At 42.4% G+C, this 18,680-nt stretch overlaps 1 protein-coding gene across 1 annotated transcript in view; it reads left to right on the top strand.

The window, feature by feature from the left end:
- The window catches only part of LOC109855860 (kinesin-like protein CG14535), a 138,764-nt gene that overhangs the window by 86,460 nt on the left and 33,624 nt on the right, over positions 1 to 18,680 (top strand). Inside the window, exon 3 of the mRNA XM_020430525.1 lies at positions 17,918 to 18,106. Within this exon, the coding sequence (XP_020286114.1) occupies positions 17,918 to 18,106 (189 nt within the window). The remainder of the gene's footprint in view (positions 1 to 17,917; positions 18,107 to 18,680) is intronic.

The following is an 18,680-nucleotide window of genomic DNA, read 5'->3' as shown; positions in this document are numbered from 1 at the left end:
CTACGCGCTGAACTTGCGCCGTGCACTGTTTCTCTCGCAGCTCCGCTCTCTCTCTCCGTGGGATTTTCTACGCTCAGTTTCCACCTTTGCGCCAACATACTCCGCATTGATATTAATGTTGCGTGCCTCCTTCTCCGTGTGGATTAATATTAATCGTCGCAGCGCCCCCGTATGTGCTCGTGTTCTACGTACTCAGGTACCGCGGAGAGAAAAGGAGAGAGAAAGAGATAGAGAGAGAGAGAGAGTGAGAGAAAGAGAAAGAGAGACTTGTTTCTCCCGAAAACATTCATCCTTACCGGCCCTTTACGCGCCGCGTGTGTTCAGTCTCCGCGAAAATTCGAGCCGACATCCCCCGCACAAGAGTCGGAAAGGGTTGGAGAAGCAGGAGAGAGAGAGAGAGTGGTTGCTACCCTTTGCGCGCGCGCGCGCGCGCCGGTGGCATGAATTCGTTTTAAGAAACTCCCTCGCGCGCAAGTCTCCGGAGCCAACGCTTCGTCCACAGTTTACGACCGTCGGCGCGAATTTACGTGCCACACTGATGTGTATAAGTTGAGCGTGGAATTGGGGGATATTGCTTTTTTACCTCTCTCTTCCGGCGCGTTCGCGAGGATCTACCGCGGAAGAAGAATCTTTCCCGGTTACATGCGTCGCGCGAATTGCGAGCGTTTTGCATTGATTGACGCAACAATCCGACGAGCGTCTTTGTGCGAACGCCCGCGAGGTTTTGATAATTTTCATTATTATTGCGCTTTTGTTTCGAAAAGATGAAACTCGCGCAAAAAATTCGCAAATCTTATCGGTATTTCATTTCAGCGCATAGTTTGGAGAAATTAGATTTAAAAACTGGCTTTTTTAATTGGAAACAAAGTTTATTTGACGAGATGGTTTTTACATCGGTTTTGTGGAAACCTGCACCACACCGGCATTTTCACTTTGTGTGCGTTCAGGAATTTTTGGCCTGCATCACGGTTTTGAAGAGAACAAACGAATTCCAAAAACAGACACACTTGTTGGTAAAATCCGAACACCTTTGCAACGATGTACATACGTGAAATTGTAATAGTTGCGCATCAGTGGCGAATTCCACTATACCGGGGTGTACCGTTCAATCGCGAAGCTAAAATTGTTCCGCGAAAGCCGAAAATTGTTCGAGCGTGCAATTGCGAGCCGTCGTCGCGAGAAAGAAGCAACAAAGCGCGTGACATCAAAGAATACAACAGACACGCGACACAAACCCTGTGTGCGGAATTGTACATTCCGCTTGTGTGTCTCAAAGCACTCGCGGCTCGTTACGTAGAATCGATCCTTAATTCCGTTTCTTGTTTGACGAATCGTCGCTCGCTCACGTGACCTCGCGAGTAACACGTGATGAGCGCGTTATTACTCTGTTGCCGTAAAAAAAAAAAAAAAAAAAACTGGAACTTGGCGACCAAAATTTTTTGCACGTCCGCAAGTTCACAATTTGCAACCACGCGTTGTGTTTATCACTTTTATGCGATTCTCGAAAAAACCTTGCATTGTATTCGTCGCAATAACGTACATTTGCAAGTACATTTATCTTCCCCTTGTCCCTTACGCCGATCTTCTCCATTCTCGTCTCGCAAGTAACTCGAGCGTCGAGAATCATTATTACGTCGCGGATTAATTCTCCGATCCAGGCGGCGCGGCATCATCCATTCGCGCGACAACAAATCGAGCGAATGAGACATCGCTCGTTGTAATCGAATCGTAATTAAGTCATTACCGACACAATGGAGAAGAATATTGAAGCGCGCGCCGCGACAACAAGATGCGAAAATTGCGCGACGCGAAATTCGCGCCGCGCGATATATATATATAGTATATATCATCGAACGAGTCCGGTTGCGGAAAATTCACGATGCATTTTCGCTGTTGGGCGATCGAATCAATTTTTGAGCGCGCACGTGCGACTAGGCTTTGCATAATCCAAACGAATGAATTTTAAATCCAAACGAGAGCCGCGTCGCGCGTTTATGACGATGTGACATGTATTACCCGCGCAATGAACCGCGGCCGATCGGTTTTTTTTTTTTTTTTTTTTTTTTTATGAAATTATAACGCGACACCGACCGGTAATATACACACACGGCAGAGGTGCATGAAAAAGCTTCGTAAAAAAAAAAAACCGACGGCGAGCGAGCTTACGTTCGACTGCGTAAAGTTCACGAGACAGTTTTCGCAGCGCGCGTAATAAAATCGTGTTTTAATAAAACACGATTCGAAACGAGGTACTTTCTTTCCGTTGCCGAGCCGATCGAAATTTCGATTAATTCGCGTTTTTTATTCGAGCGAATAAAAAAAAGCGTCGCTCGAATGCGATTATGTGTCATTAAAAAGCCATAAACCGAGAAGCACCGGCACACAAAATTCGTATTATATGAGAAACTCGGATGTATGTCATATATATCCGGGGTATTAACTTCGCATTCAATAAACCCCTAAAGCCAGTTTCGTCTGGTACCAATGCAGAAGCTGATTTAAGAGTTTTCCCCCCCTCCCCCCCCGAGTTCCCCCCCGGTTTTTCCTGTCAATACGAGACAATTACGTAACTGCCGAGTACGAGCGTGATTCACGACTCGGAAAATACGAGGCAATTTTCATTTTTTATCGTGCGCCATGTGCTCGGGAATCAATCTCACGGGTGACCGTAAAAATCGCGCAGCGCGGGACGTCATTTCGCAGTGACGCCAAGGCGGAAAAAGAAAGGCAGCGAAACGTTGCGCCCTGTATGTGTGTGCGCCCGCGTTCCGCGCCGATGGAAGTGGCAGGAGCGCGATTTACGATCCACTTCGTACTATTTGGGTTAAAGTTCACCGTGGGTTTATGCTCGACATTAAATTTCTACTACCGGTAAGTCACTCGCTCCGTATCCCGGGGTACAATGACATTTGGATGCACTTTATCGATTATCATCCCAAGGGTCGAATTATGGAGGACCGCGGGGGGGATGGAATCGCTTTGTCGGTGAACGAGAAGCACCCCCCCGCGTGATCGAAACGATTTTAAAAAGCGAAGCGTTCGCTGCAACTCTCGCGGCGAGAGCGAACGCGACGCAAACGCGATGGCTAGCTTGCTGGTGAATTATGAATTCGGCGCACCGCGCCGTGATAAAGCCATTTTACGGCTCGCTCTCTTTTCCGGACGATTAAATTCGTGCGAAACCTGTGACGGGGGGGGAGCGAGAACGAAAATCAAGCGCGAGAGAACTTCGCGTAACGCGATCATGATCGACCAAAAAAAAAAAAAGGCAATGATAATCTTTTTTTTTTTTTACATAATTTTGTAAAAATTCGATTACTATTTCTATCGCTTCTAATTGTCCGATAAAAAATGTTGAATCTTTGATAATAATAATTTCAAGGAAAATAGAGTTATGAAAAAATATGCTTAAGAACAATCAAAAATACTAAATAATGTTGAGATTTATATATATAAATAACAATAAATATAAAACACACATTGTGCGAAACTATCTCTCTTTGCAGATTTATTATAGTAATTCTTCATCGAACGCGAGGGGGGGTGCGATCTGCTGTATATATTGACCTACGATGTAATTCAGCTTCCGTCCAGCCCGTCGAGTAATTGTTTACGCGCCACGTCGGTCTATCGAACATGACGCACACAAGCGAGCAGTACCGGGGCGTACCTGTTGAAAGCTCCAGGTGCAGGCATGACCCGTGGGAGGCGGATGACGGGGAGGTGGGCTTTGACCCTGGTCTGCTGGCCGCCTGGCTCCCGGCCGGCTTTCCTTCCAGGCCATAGTGATTCGATATGTACGCAAAACAGACGCGTTTTTTTTTTTTTTTTTGCATCGCGGCGCTTGTTTATGCTACACACGCCGCCGTCATACGCTGCGCGCGGAAAAACGGGAAATTGAATAAAGTTCACAGCGGGCGGTAGCCGCGCGAAACCGGGTATATCGAGCGGGAATGATATATTTGACAAGGTTCGTATTGATACGTGCATATTACATGCGCGATAGGGAGCCGCCGCGCGGCGCCGCGGCCGTCTGACCATACGCGGGCACGTATCACTTACGGTCGCTCGCCTCCGACTCGCGGCGGGTGCGTCCCGGCCACGCTTCGCCTCTCTCACGATCGCGCGCCTTTTTCTCTGTGTCCCGCATCACATATATCACGCTCGAAACTGTAATAAAATTTCAGCAGAGAAGAACAGAGATCGTAGTTGAATATATATTTCTCGAGCGTAAACTTTGACTTTCAAAATCTAATACGTTAGTTTGACATCACGCACAGGAGTTTAAGAAACAATTGTGTGATTAAAATAGAATTTGTGTGCGCATCTCGCTGCGGTGTCCGACTGAACACCAATTGTGTTCCGGATATGTTTCGGTTTCTTACGCAACCAACAAGATTTGGACGGATCGGAAGTATAGAATCTCCACACATTGTGATATTCACTTATGAATATGTAGAGACGTGTAATCGATAGTCAGACACCGGAAAACTCTGGGGATAACCCCGGAGATGAAATATGCTAAGCGTACTACTAACCGGAGGAGCTGAAGTAGTTTTTTTTCTTCGCGCGCGCCGCAGGATTCGATTCTCGCAGGATTAGAGCGTAAGTTTCGCGAAAATGATTTCGCAGTTTTGCATCTGTCTTTTTTTTGTCTCTTTTTTGCAACGGTCGGTCGGTCGTACTGCAAAAGCCGGTGTTTTTCTTCTCTCGAACTTTAGCTCTTCGAGACATTAATTATGAAATAGGAAAAACAAATTTGCGAAAACAAATTCGAGAAAACTTTTTGTTACTTTTATTTAATCGCGAATTCGACGTAAGTTTTGAAATTTAACTTTGTTTGCACTTATAAACTGTCATTTTTCTTCTTGTACAATATTTTTCTCGAGAATAAGAAAAGACGTAATTAAGTTAAGAGAAATGAACGAACGAGCGGGAGAAAAGAATCAACTGTATTGGCAGTTTCCTCACGCGCGTATAGCGAACGGGAGAGAATGAGAAAATGCCGAAGCGCGCTACAGATGTCAGAAGCGCGTCGTCCGTAGATACAGTGGTATATATAAAACAAAGGGTTTTAGCTTCCATCGCTCACAATCTATATTTTTTCGTCTCTGGCTTCGCATTTGCTTCAAGAAAACACAAACAGGTTTATTAATATTTCCGGAGATGTATTTTCTGTTTCATATTCACAACTTGCAACTCGATTTAGCGGAGCGAGCTCGCGCATTCGCGAAGCGATGAAATTACATGTAATGATATTGAACATTACATCATCGCGCACGGAACGTATGTTAATATTCTGAACGGGGAGGATAATATTCCGTGAAAAGCAATAATGCGCAACAACAATAATCCCGAAATCTGAATCCGGTTATCACTTGTATACAATACACGGTACATCTGTGTCGAGAGGATAAATTCTGCGGCCGCAGGAAAACAAAATTGTGCGAATTTTGAATTTCATACTTTCGTAGTCTCGTGTAAGTTCTTTAAATAAAAAAAAAAAAAAAACTTAACAATCAAATTTAGGATCTCCTCAGGCTCATGAAGTTTTAATAAATGAATAAATAATTAGACTTAAAGCGCCGTTCGCGGAATGTTGTGCGGAAAATATGTCTTATATGTGTGCACACATATATAAGTAGATTCACGTTTTTCACGTGTGTTTTTCGAATTGAAATTTCAATTCTTAAATTCATATATAGGATGCTAGTTTTGCATCTCGTATACGATAGACCCCGAATATAAGAAAATATGTCTTATATGTACGCACATATAAGACATATTTTCCGCACAACATCCTGCGAACGGCGCTTTAAGTCTAATTTTTTATTCATTTATTAAAAAAAAAATTAATTTATTTGGTATATCTGTGCGGAACGAACTTGTTATCATCAAAGTGATCATACGATAGCAACAACGGAAGTAGTGATTTCGGGAAATAAATCTGTTTGACCGACAAAGAGACGCGCGTAAAGACTTTCGAACACATAAAATTATTCTTAACCGCGCCCGTGTCGACGAGAAAAAAACCCTTTGCCTTCGCCGAAAAACATCCGACAAACCATCCGACGTTCACATTCCCTTCGTTACGACTGCTCGTCACGCAGTTCCTCGGATATGGAAACCGAAAATTACGAGCGCGGGGAGAAAGTTGGGACTTTTTTTTATCTGAAAGCTTTTATTATATCGGCTGTCAGAGGCGGAGAGTAGTACGCGAGGGGAGTACGCGCGTGCCGCGCAGAAACGACACGTGCGATTTAACTCGCAGCGACAATAATTGCGCGCTGCTCTTTACGACCGCTGGTCACGCTCTGATGTTCATTGATTCTTCGAATTATTCTTTTTTTTTTTTATTCTATTCTTCCGTTTGTTTCGCTGTGAAATGTTGGCAAGTAGTTGCTTATAATCTTTTTTTTTTTTTCCAACACTTCGAAATCGCGCACATTTTTGCGTACAATTGCGGTTTAAATCGAGACACTGGCATTGTCAACAAAAAAAATCAGCGCATCGTCTGACCATTGCAGGTGCCGTGATTATTCACTTTTTTTTCGGTATTTTGCGAGATATCGTCGCGAAAAACACGATATCGTCAGCCTCAGGACGATAATTACGCACGCGTGTAAACGACTTGTCGTCACGCGAATCTTACATTAATTCGCCGCCCCCGCGCGGTCGAGAGAGAAACTCGCGGCAGAGAAAAATACGAGAATGTACATTTTTATTTATAATTACGCAAGCGCGATATTAATCGCACGTTGACTGACTGTCGTGGCCTATTTTGTAATGCAGTTTCTGTACTTAATGCCGGTAATAATCTGACGAAGCGCACGCACCGTCGCGATTGTATAGTCTTGCGTTCAACGCAAGTGCGCGGAATCTCTCATGTACTACACATTACGGTATATATCTACTTTTCAATCATTAAATAAAATCTCAAATATGTATGTGGGGGGAGGAGGGTAACATCTTAGACGTGGAAAACCGGAAAAAAAAAAACCCGGTATTTCTTTCTTTCGCACGTGCGACGGGATTTTCGGATATCTTCTTCGACGGCAAGCCCAGAGAATTCCGACGTTTTTCTTAAACCCCGTACGTGATTCCGATAGTTTATCCCCGCCCGATAGACGGCAATCGTCGTGTCTTCGCCGCCGAGATTTATTACATCGCGGCTTTAGGCAGAAGCGAGCAATTTACATTCCCCGCTACACGTGCGTTCGGTTTCTGCGGCTCGACTGGTATATCCAAACGTCGAGACGTCTTCCCCCCGACTGCTATGCTCCAAACGTCGAAATTACCAGGGATTACGTACGGAGGAATTGCTCGACGTGCGGTATGACGACGACGACGACGACGACGACGACGACGAGGTAGTATTCACGGCGGACCATTAGAGGCAGTGATTATCATCACAGAAAGGAACATTTTATCATTTTAGAAGGTATTTAACACAGTGCGAGCTTTCCACCGGACGAAACGTAATTTCTCGTCAAAAATATATATTTGGTTTTATATGTTAACATAACTTGCAAATCTATATCGAGAGATATATATCAGTCGCGTTTTCACTCTTGTAAAGTGTTGGTCGGGACGGCTAGTGCGACATGGATATTCTCGATCAGCACTGAGCGACGTATATTATCTAAGAAATTTAAATGCATTTGATAAGGACCTAATACAAGGTCGAAAGCGTTTATGCTATCAAATTTTTAATAAACGGATTTAAATATATACACTCCAACAACAGAGTGTTATTGCTTTAATAGCCAAAATTCATTTGTTCATTGAAAATTCTTGAAGCTACATACAATCATCTTTACTATATCGAGAGAGTTGGTCGAGATATTTTCTCAACTTGAAAAGAAATTCGTCTCTGGTAAAAAGAATTGTGTGTAACAATCAGAAAGAGAGCGCGTGTATTCTGAAATAATTGCAAATAATCTCATCGTTTTTCGATGACGTCCGTCTTTATTATTCCGAGATCAGCGTTGTCTAAAATTTCGCAAAGAAAGCGAGCGAGCGACGTCTAATGGACGTCGCGATCAAGGGACGTAGCTAAGGGATTCTTCAAAGGATCACTGGCACCAACCAAGTTTCATTTGCATTCAAGATTGCGAAGGTCTCGTGACATAGCGTGTCCTTTTTATCGCGTCGTTGCCGGCCTTTTCGCAAGAACGGTAATTGGGTCAGCGCGAATTGAGGCGCACGCGAAATAGAACGGATGACGAGAAACGAGAGAATATTCGATACAGAAAAGAAGAGACAGAGACAAGACTGACGAAGGTTGACTTCTCGTCGAAACGAAGTGGTCTGAAATTAGTTTACCTTTGGAAACCAATTTCTTTCTCTTTCGTTGCCCTCCTCCCGCTTGCCACTTCCTGTCTGACATAAGAGCGATTTTTCTCCTGCGAAAGAGGAGGGTAACTTCTCTCCGCTCCGACGGGTAACGAGAGAACCAAAATTGCCGAAGGGAGAAAAAATAATAAATGAACGTACTGGACGAGAAAAAAGATCAATGCGCTTGATAATACAGTAAATAATACGTTTCGTTTTTTTTTTTTTTCGCTTTGTATTTGCGTTTAACGAACTATGTTGTTACGCGCGCTCTGTTCATACCGATGTAACTTGTATACCAATTGTATTCTATATACAACCCTATTTAGCGTATGATATTGAATTCTGAAAAATGCAGAGACGCAATGCGATCGAATCTTATTTTGCCGCGAGAAGGCAGAAAAACGCAACGGGACACGCAACTAGTGTCGCGGACTTTTTAATGGACTTTATTAACCAGGCAGTCAGTCGACAGTTTCTGCAAAAAGAAAATTGCACAAAGAAACTGTGTTATTAATTTTTATTTGTAACAAGAGACTTAATTTCATTTTATTCCAAGTTTTGAGAGAGTTGACGATTTAGCGTTTCATCGAGAATCGATGCTTGAAATGTCACATTCTCGCGATTATAACGCGCGGCAAAGAAAATACCACGATTCGAAATGTCAAAAATGGGGAGCGTTTATACGTTCAATATATTAATAAATTTTGACATTTGCTACGCGTGCTTTGTTCGCGTCTTATCGTTCATCGTGTTCATTTCGCGTGCACATACACATTTACATATCCGTCGATGTACACACAAGAACATTGGATTATCGCGATGAAAGTTAAAGCGGATTTACGCGCGTCCGTTCTCATAAGTTGAGGAATGTATCAAGTGTTTCTGATTTGGCTGAAGAGAGAGAGAGAGAGAGAGAGAAAGAGAGAGAGACAGAGAGAGAGAGAAAAGGAAGAAGAAGGAGACTGGTGGAAGTTGGTGGCGTGAGTGAATTTATGACTGTCATACTTCACGGTACGTCAAGCTGTGTTCCTTACTACCCGACTGCTATAATCTAGGCACTTAGCGTCTGGGAGTCTAAATGCGATATTTTTTATCACAGAGAAACGTTCTCTCCGGAAGAAGAAAGAGTGCACATTTTATAAGTAATAATATAAAAATTGCAGTCAATTATCCATCAAGACTTTTGAAAAGTATTTATTTTCACAAACATTACGTTACTTGGAGTTGCAAACTAATTGACACAAAAATCTACGGATAAAGACGACATTTTTATTTAATCAGAATATTAACAAGATGACAGTAAAGAGAAAAGCAACCGATCAAAAAGTAAAGACAGAGACCGGCTAGATGGAGCGAGAGATAGACGCTGCGTCCCCAGACCCGGTCGCGATAGAGTCAGACCCGAGCGTTTCAAGTTGTTCCTTTCCCCGTCGTTTGACGCCGCGATATTAAGCGTATAACATGTACACGGCCGCCGCCATTATACAGCCATTACAACGTCACACCGTTGTATGTACACCGCGAGCGCGACGCTCGGTCTAAAGTAGCGTGCGGCACGCTTCGCTGCTACATACCCCGCTATCGCTGCTTGACTGACAACCCTAACTGACGCGGGATCCCTTTTGCACAAGCCACAACCGGCGAGCCTAGTCCGCCTAATCACAACCAACCTCCCCTCTGTTGCCGTCGTCGCCGCCGTCACTTTCCCTCCGCGCGTTCGTACACTTTACTCTCTTCACCTGCGCCTAGCGTTAGCGGAAGACGACCGCGGAAGTATTGCGTTACTCTGTGTGTACGGGTACGACGCTCTCTCTCTCTCTCTTGTCGTGCGCTGCCACGTCGCGCCGGCAGCGTACTGAATCGCGAAAATTTCGCTCGATCGAGATAAGCCGCATTGCGGAGGCGCGCAATCGCCTACCGGGGGGAAGGGGGGGATGTAGGGAAAAGAAATAGAGTCCTTGGGACGCACTCTCGGGTCAGGAAACACACGCGACTTTTACATTGTAAACGTGTTCGTAGATTAGGTATCGCGGAAAGTAAATTCAACTCCGATGCTAATGTGCAACTGTGTGGTAGAAGAAAAATTAATCTCTGAAAGATATCGTTCTTGCGGGCTCGATAATTTTTTGCTTGCGGTAAATTGAATGCAGAATTATTCATTGTGGCGCTAAACTCGAGAAAAAGCTTAGAGAGAGTGAAAAAAGTAAATATATTTATTAATTTTAACAGACATATATATTTGTATGTGAAATTAATGTGATGTGCAATACGATATATGTATGTGTGTGTGTGTAGCTAACGAGCGAGTGACGGAAGGAAATCGTGACATCGGAGCTGGTCGAAACACGTCGCCTAGTTTGGACTCTGATACGTGTAGACCGAGTTTTGTCTGGCGTGTAACACGATGCATATGTGATGCTAGATCAAATTCGGTTGACATTCGGTTTACTCCGTTCCGTGATCTTTTGATTATGATCTTTTCCGATCCATTTAGTCTTTGATCTCGCGCGGTAGTAACGCAACAATTGTTTGAATTTGTTAACCTTTTCGCTCCGGAACTGGTTCATATATGGACCAACAAGAAAAGCGAATGTAATAGATGTTTATAAGGTCAATTTAATGCACTAAATTTAGGAAAAAAATTGAAAAAAATCCTGGTTACTTCTTTGACCTTTAAAATTAACTTGTAAATAATTAATTAATTAATTAATTAATTAATTAATTCAGCTAAAATGCGAGGTCAATTTTAAAGGAAAAATCCCCGGAGCGAAAAGGTTAAAAGCGCGCGTCGATTTTTTCTTTCAAGTCTCAAGTTCTTCTGGTTTTAACGTGTTCTCTCCGAGAAGAACGCAACGCAAAAAGTATCAATTTTTTTGTTCCCGAAATTGACTTCTGATCGGTCGCACGCCGAATTGTGTTCGTTTCGCCTTGTGGATGCCTCATCGTCGGGGAAAATTCGACGCTGATGGGATTGCGTTTGCCACGTCTCGTGAAAATCAGATTTGTCGGTAGTACACCCCTTGTTGCGAGGGGTGAAATACCCCTGACCCATTTCGCGGCGTAAATTTTGTTCGGATCGCCTGGAGGTCTTCATGGCGTAAATTCCTTAACGGCCGAGAGTCAGAAACTTTAGTAGTCCCCCGCGTAGCTCGCCCCGAGGCCGGACATTTAGATGGTTTTGGCGATATCGTGCTATAAATACGTGTCTCATTATATGGCGTTTTTCGTAGCTGCCGAATTTTACAACTTAATTTCATAACTTTCCAGCAATTTAAAAAAAATTAATAGTAGAAGATAAATATTATTATAAAAAAAGCTTTTTTTTCAGAATGCAGTGTCCGATTTATTTGTTTTAAAAAAACTTTGGAGAAAAAATATTACGTTGTATCAACACTTCAATAACGTCGGGTGTGATAAAAATGTTGTCCGAACGCTAAACGCATAAATATTGTAAATATTTTGTTTCTCTATCTTTCTCTGGTCGTACACGAAATCGAATTAATTAATTAATCTCCAACGTTTGCGTGGCACGTTCCCCTTCTCCTATCTACGAAGAGATACGACCAGTTTACATGCGAGATCGATTGCTGCGCGTTGGAAGGTCGATTCCCGAGATCGCCGCAGGCCAAACTGTCGAGACGGTTGCTATAGTTTTAACGAAGGGTTCGGTGCTCCGGCAAAACCACTCCCCCTTCGGATGACGATTATTTAAATAAACCGTGTTCGGTGAGCGCGCGCGAGCGGGCGCGTGCGCGCGCGCGGCGAATAATCTTCGGTTAAAGAGCGCGCAATCATGGGTCGTCGTGAGTCCTTTGATGATATTCGTTGTCGAAGTTAAATCCCCTTCGGGTCTTCCGCTTCTCTCGTCTCTTACAACCGAAAGCCACACGATGCCAGACTGCGGATCACCGCAGTGCATCTTGTTGGAAACCGGAGTTGAGGCACACTCCAGTTTCAACAATTAGTTTCCGTCATTCGCGTCTCTCGTGGCGCGCGTTTACGTGAAAGCGCTTTGCGCGATCCGCCAATCAGATCTTGTTTAACTATGGCCAATATCTCTGTGACGCTGGCAGAGAAAGCGACATAATCGAGTCTTCGATCAACTCGCTGTCGTAGCAAAGGCAAAATCTCGAATCGCGCGAGCTTAGACGTTACTCGATAAATTAGATTGTAACAGAGATAAAAGCAATTATTACGCAAGCGAGGAGACACGAAGTTGGCCAAACTAAGATACTCTCTTGAACTTTTAATTAAATATTAATTAAATATTATTGATTAATTATTTTTATTGCTATAGTACTTTACTGTAATATAATTAATTAATATTTTCCTTTAATATCTGATCTTAATTAAGTACATTATATTTTTGCACAACTTGCACACAAAATGCACTCTGCTCCCCATCAAAGGGGTTGCCTAATTCTTGTACCGAATCCGCGCATTGTCTCGTCGTCGTTCGAGCGCTCCGGTAATTGTTATTATGAATCATTATAAAACTTTTAACGGGCTTAGAGGAGAGAGCGTACGACGTCCTTGATATTTGGCTGCGCGCTTGTATGACTTCCCTGTATACTACCCAGGGCTAGATGGCAATTTCGCTTTACGGACGTCGGATCAAACCGTAAACTCTTGGCACACGGCTGGGGACCACCCTCGTCGCGTAAGGTTATATATATATATATATATATTCCCTTATGCGCGGAACGTGTAACAGCCCAGTAGCAAATGTGACAAACAGTCTTCGAACTTGTCAGAAATATCAAGCTTAAAATATCTGATACACGCACGATACGATGCTTGTTTCGGTGAAATTTTACAAAATCTAACCGTTTCAGCAGCGGAAAATTTATTTTCCGCGTGAAAAAATAACGGCAAACGGTATTACATCGTTTTATCGTAACTGTAACGTATTGCGCACACTGACGTTACGTTTTTTTTTTTTTTTTTTTTTTTTTTCAATTTTCTGCCTTTCGCTCAGAAACACGGTAAATTTTTACCCGCGTTAAATTCCGCTCGCGTGTCGACGTTTTATCTTATAAACGCGAAATATAATTCTAACGCGTCGCATTTTCGAGTGTCACTCTCTCGGTTTACGAGAATGATTTGCAACGTCACATCTTTTCTCGCGTTACACACACACGTTTTATCGCATTACATTTGTTTGTTCTCCCCGCGCGCGAATCTATCATCGCTTGATTCCAGAGTCGTCCAGACGATGACTCTGTACCGGACGGGAATTTATGTGGAACTTTATGCGACGTATCGCTCATTTATAAGCGCCGAACACGTCGGGCCATGATCGTAAATTGGCGGATAATACCCTCGCGGACGAGTGCTGCCATAAAACACTTGTATGCTTGTAACCTAACGTGTGTACGACACATAAGCATCTCTTTCTCTCACTCCCTCTCTCTCTCTCTCTCTCTCCGTCGCTCTTTTTTTTTCTCTCGTTTCTCTCTCGTCGTCCTTCGAGCGTTAAAGAATTAACGCGCTACTTCCGTCGCAGGTGCCACTTCCGACTCGCACTACCTGAGCGTCTGTTATATGAGAGACTATTTTAATGGCTCATCACGTTACACCATATATTTCTGTTACGGTTAATTAGACAATTTTAGCATAAAAAAAGCACAGTTGCTCTTTTTGCACGAATATTCTTTGAAAATATGGGTGTGTTGACACCAAACTAATTTCATTTTTAATAAAAAAAAAAAATTTAGTGAAAAATTCATATAATTAATGCGGGACATTAATAATAAAAAATACAAATTTTTGATTAACATAAATAAATATAATAAAATAAAATACAAAAAAACGACAACCTCTAACTAGCAAAAAACATTTAAGAATAATCTAGCACTTTGGAAAAAAAATCTTTGGGAGATCAGTAACGCGTTGATCATGATTTATTCGTTTGAATCAGCTTCCGTCCGAATCGGTTACACGTTTCAGGCCGGACCGCGAACTAATTAATTCCAACGTAGCGGCGCGTAAACCTGGATTCATAGTCCGTGGAGAGGACGCATAAATTCGGGTAGAAACGGCGGTTTAAACCTCTCCACGTTTCGAGGACTGTACTTGGCCGAACTTTGATGGTTACGAGGCAGGTCTTTAGCGATGGTCTTCGTTCCGAAATGTAATTTTCGGCCACTTTATTGCGGCGCGTAAAAGTCTGTATCAAGCTGTACGAACTCTCGAACGTGACAAAGGTTCTTTCTTGCATACAAGCGCCAAAACGGAACTTCTTCAACGAGGCAATGTAACAAATAAGAAGAAAAAAACCTATTGCAGAAAGAGAGAGAGAGAGAAAAAAAAAGAGAAAGAAATACATCAATCAAATTGAAATCATACCACGAGTGAAACTAACAATTGAGCTCTGCCACGATGGCTGAAAGCCACGTATTGTATCTCTCATCAATTCGCAATAGATACGTGTAAAAGTTTGCTTAATGGCCGATTTCAATTTTCCGTGCTATACGCGTGTATATATACGGTGTACATATACGTGTGTACAATGTTTTTTATTCTCGACAATTGATCGCGAATAGTGAAACTCGTACTCTCGATAAAGGGAAATTGATAACGTATACATTTATGCAATAGAAACTGTCACAACAATGATTAAAAAAATTCATCGTCGTTTCTCGTTTTTGTTAAATCAAATTTTTTCGACAACTTAAGAAAAAATGGCATTAAAAATGTTCATTAAATTTTTACGTTAAAAAAATTAAAGATGAAATTTCGCAAATTACCGCAAAAAAATCACTTTGTGTAAAGCTAAGCTTTTCATAATTTATTGCGCTTATCTTACACGATTTTTTAACGCAAATTTATTTAAACTATGTAATTTATATCGCGTCTCTTGAGCTATTTTTTCGAACTTAACACCGTTTCCTTGTAAGCTTAGAATTTCGCGCCGCAAATTGTTGCGCGTAATGACCGTAACGCGTTGCGAACCGGAGCGCGTTGGGCGCGCGCGAAGTGTCCTTCGCTTCAAGGACCGATCCTCCTCCGGTCGGGTCCGTTCGAGCGGAACTGATATTCACCCTCGAAATCAGCTTCGTAACGAAATACCGGGTGGCTGCGGGCGACCTTGCAGATAGTCGGGTTTCTGGTAAACGGAAGGGACAAAGGGCGTCGACTCACCTTCGAGCGTGGGACACCCATCGGGAAAGGGGTGAATCGAAAGGGTGCCCGAGAGGTCCGTGCCGATCGATGTATGCGAAGTTCCACCAATAAGATCGCCGGGGGTGCCGTTTTATTTCCGGTCGCTCGATCAGTAGACCGAGGAGGCTCCGCTCCGGGCTCTTTTCGCCAAACTATTACGCGACTACAACGCGGAGAGACGCGAAGAGACGACGAGAATAATACGAGAAGGGGGAGAGAAACAAAAAAGGCGCGTGTCTCTCTTTTGTACCTCTATACGTCGTCGCGGTGGCGAGGGTGTTTCCGCATGCAAAAGATAGAACGTGCACCGCAATCTGAACGAAATCTCTAAACCCAATTTCCTGAACAGACAGACAGACAGACAGAACGAACGGACCGGCGCGGTGTTGCGCGAGCAAATCGTGGTCCGCTCGCCGCTACTGACGACATCGATCTGAGTGTAAAAGGGAATGCGGCTTTAACAATGCATCGCGCCGTGACTTTGTGCGGAAAAACGCGTGCGTCGTTGTCTTATCGGCTGGAATATATATTCGAACTCGTCCGAACGTATATTTGCAAAATGTGGTGTAAATCGCGGATAAAAATAATATCGAAGAGTTTTCTCTCACGAAAAGAGAGGAATATTAAAATTTTAATATCAGGTCTACCGGAAAGTTCTGTCCGTTTTTGGAATAAAAGAAAATACAAATTTTTTTTAATTTTTCAAAAATGGAATATACAAATTGCCCTCACGCTGGCAAGAAATCATTAATATAATAATGGCAATTATATTATTTAATCAAGTTTATTGACGGACAGAACTTTCCGGTAGACCTAATAGATCTCTTTTTTTCTTTCTCTTTTTAATTCGTCTTAGAATTAACGCAGAATATTGTTTTACAAAATAGATTTGTTAAATTAACAGAGATTTCTACGAGGATCTACTTTACTGAAACATTTAATTTACTGAAACCTAAAAAAAAAAAAAAGAGAAAATTGAGCAACAGTTTAAAACAAGCTATTCGCGAATGCGAGAGAAAATGCGAATGGTGGTTGTATCGCGTACGTCATAAAATACTACGAATCTACGAAAATTTCAAAAGAGCTACATATACCTAAGTGGGGTCGCGGCTTGATACGTAGGTATATACGCGTTACGCGGCTTTTAATAAAGCAACTACTTGTTTGCCGGAATGCTCAACTGTGTCTGTCCGAGCAACGTTCGCGAGCGATATTCGATTTCACGAGTGGCCGCGGCAAATATCATCTTCTTGCGCATTTGGATACACAACGCGTTTCTCCGTTCCATCGTGTTACTCTCGCGAAGTTGAAATCGCGGCTCGAATATCGTAAATTAAAAAATGTCGCGCAAAGTTAATACACGCAAACATTTTTCGTCGTCGTTTTTGCTCAATTTCACGTTTACCAATAGAGCGCGGTTAACTTTTAACTCCTTTTACTAAAAAAAATTGCATGTCCATGCATTTACATACACCGTAACACTTGTGACGGGGAAAAAAACTACAACTATAGTTTTAACAAGTAAATAATTCACTTACTTATTTAACTTGATTTTACATTTGGCTTAAAACGGTGTATCACGCGGTCGACGAAATCTCGCGTAAGTAATGAGATATATGGTTGCGTATACACACACATATTGTCCTATTATAATTCCTAATTGCGATCGCGGCTATTGATTTGATGCGAAACAATTAGCAGATACATTGTCGCAAGTTACGATACGATCGTGTGAATATTTCATCAAACGCTTGTGTTGTCTAATAATTTCGCTTAAATGTTTGGTAAGCGTCTACGGCGATGTTCGTTCAGTGACCGTTCGCGGATACGCGGGTCATAGCAATTTTAGATACCCTGACGTTTATTTGCCGGCAGAAACTGTCTATCAGATAATTTTGATGAGCGCATATTATTTCGGCGAGAGAGATAGCGGGAGCTAATTCATTATACAATATTAACCTATTGAAGCGGATTCGCCGAAGCGCTTAAGTGACGGGCAAGCTTTATCTTTAGTCACCAAATGTAATCTACTGTCTGTCCAATTGGCATATTCCGAAACTAATTTAATTTCACAATAATCAATGCATTTCTCATTAACCGCGGTAATGCCGGTGCTCACGGTTGAAGAGTTATATTTACGCTTCTGTCACTAAATAACGCAAATAATTCAATTAATTAATATTTTACAACAACGTGTATTTCGAGATATCCGACAGAGATATATATAGCGACCGGGGGATAAGAATAAATCTTTTCCTGCGCGCATTTTTATAATCGCAAGAAGAGCGCAAAATATTAATTCTATTGAATAATTTTTATGTCGACGTTTAAATATTCAACTTGTGTGTGTGTGAAATTGTTTCTTTAACAATTTCGACGGAGGATTCTAATTGCAATCTTTCCGTTCGTGTTACAGGTTAAAGTAATGTTGAGAGTTTCACCCGGAGATGGAGGTAGTTTTTTCAACGCGGATAAACGGAAAAAACAAGTTACATTGGTGGATCCAGCATCGGGACAATCTTCATCGGCGGAAGATCGGCGACCTACCGTGGCGGCGCCGAAGATGTTCGCTTTTGATGCCATCTTTACTGAGGAAGATTCTCAGGTAAGATTATATACACACACAAAACTGCACGTGCGCGTTTATTTAAACCGACGTTACTGTAATGACATTTTGATCGCGCTATATCAAAAAGCAGCGACGGTAAATGGTAAAATTATATTTGAAGATATCTTCTCTCTCGCGATATAGTGGTATATCAATCACATTTCACTTCACAAAGTAGATAAGCTCGACGGATTTTTTTTATGCAATCTACATTTCACGTGTTTCTATTCTTTTTTTTGTTTTTTTTGTTTTTCTGATGCAATTATTTTATAATAAAATCTGACTTTCACAAGTTTTCTCGACGCGACGCGCGTGCAGATACTCGTCACACAGAAAATATCTGAAATACTTCCGCCGTGGGATTAAGTCGACAGCGCGAACTTAATTTCTGCCATTCAGAGTGCCCCTTAACGTTTTAAATTTCAAATGGCACTCGCGCGATGGAGGGCGACGCACCGAACAAAGCGGCACTTATAACGAGCGCGTTTAAGGTCGCTCGATAATCGAGAGAATTTGCACGCGCGCGCGAGAAACAGAGAGACGGTCGATCTCTCAAGTCAATGACGTCTTC

The sequence above is a fragment of the Pseudomyrmex gracilis genome, unplaced genomic scaffold (assembly GCF_002006095.1).
Source record: "Pseudomyrmex gracilis isolate BER0280 unplaced genomic scaffold, ASM200609v1 scaffold_100, whole genome shotgun sequence".
Taxonomy (NCBI): domain Eukaryota; kingdom Metazoa; phylum Arthropoda; class Insecta; order Hymenoptera; family Formicidae; genus Pseudomyrmex; species Pseudomyrmex gracilis.
This window is presented reverse-complemented; position numbering and strand designations above follow the sequence as displayed.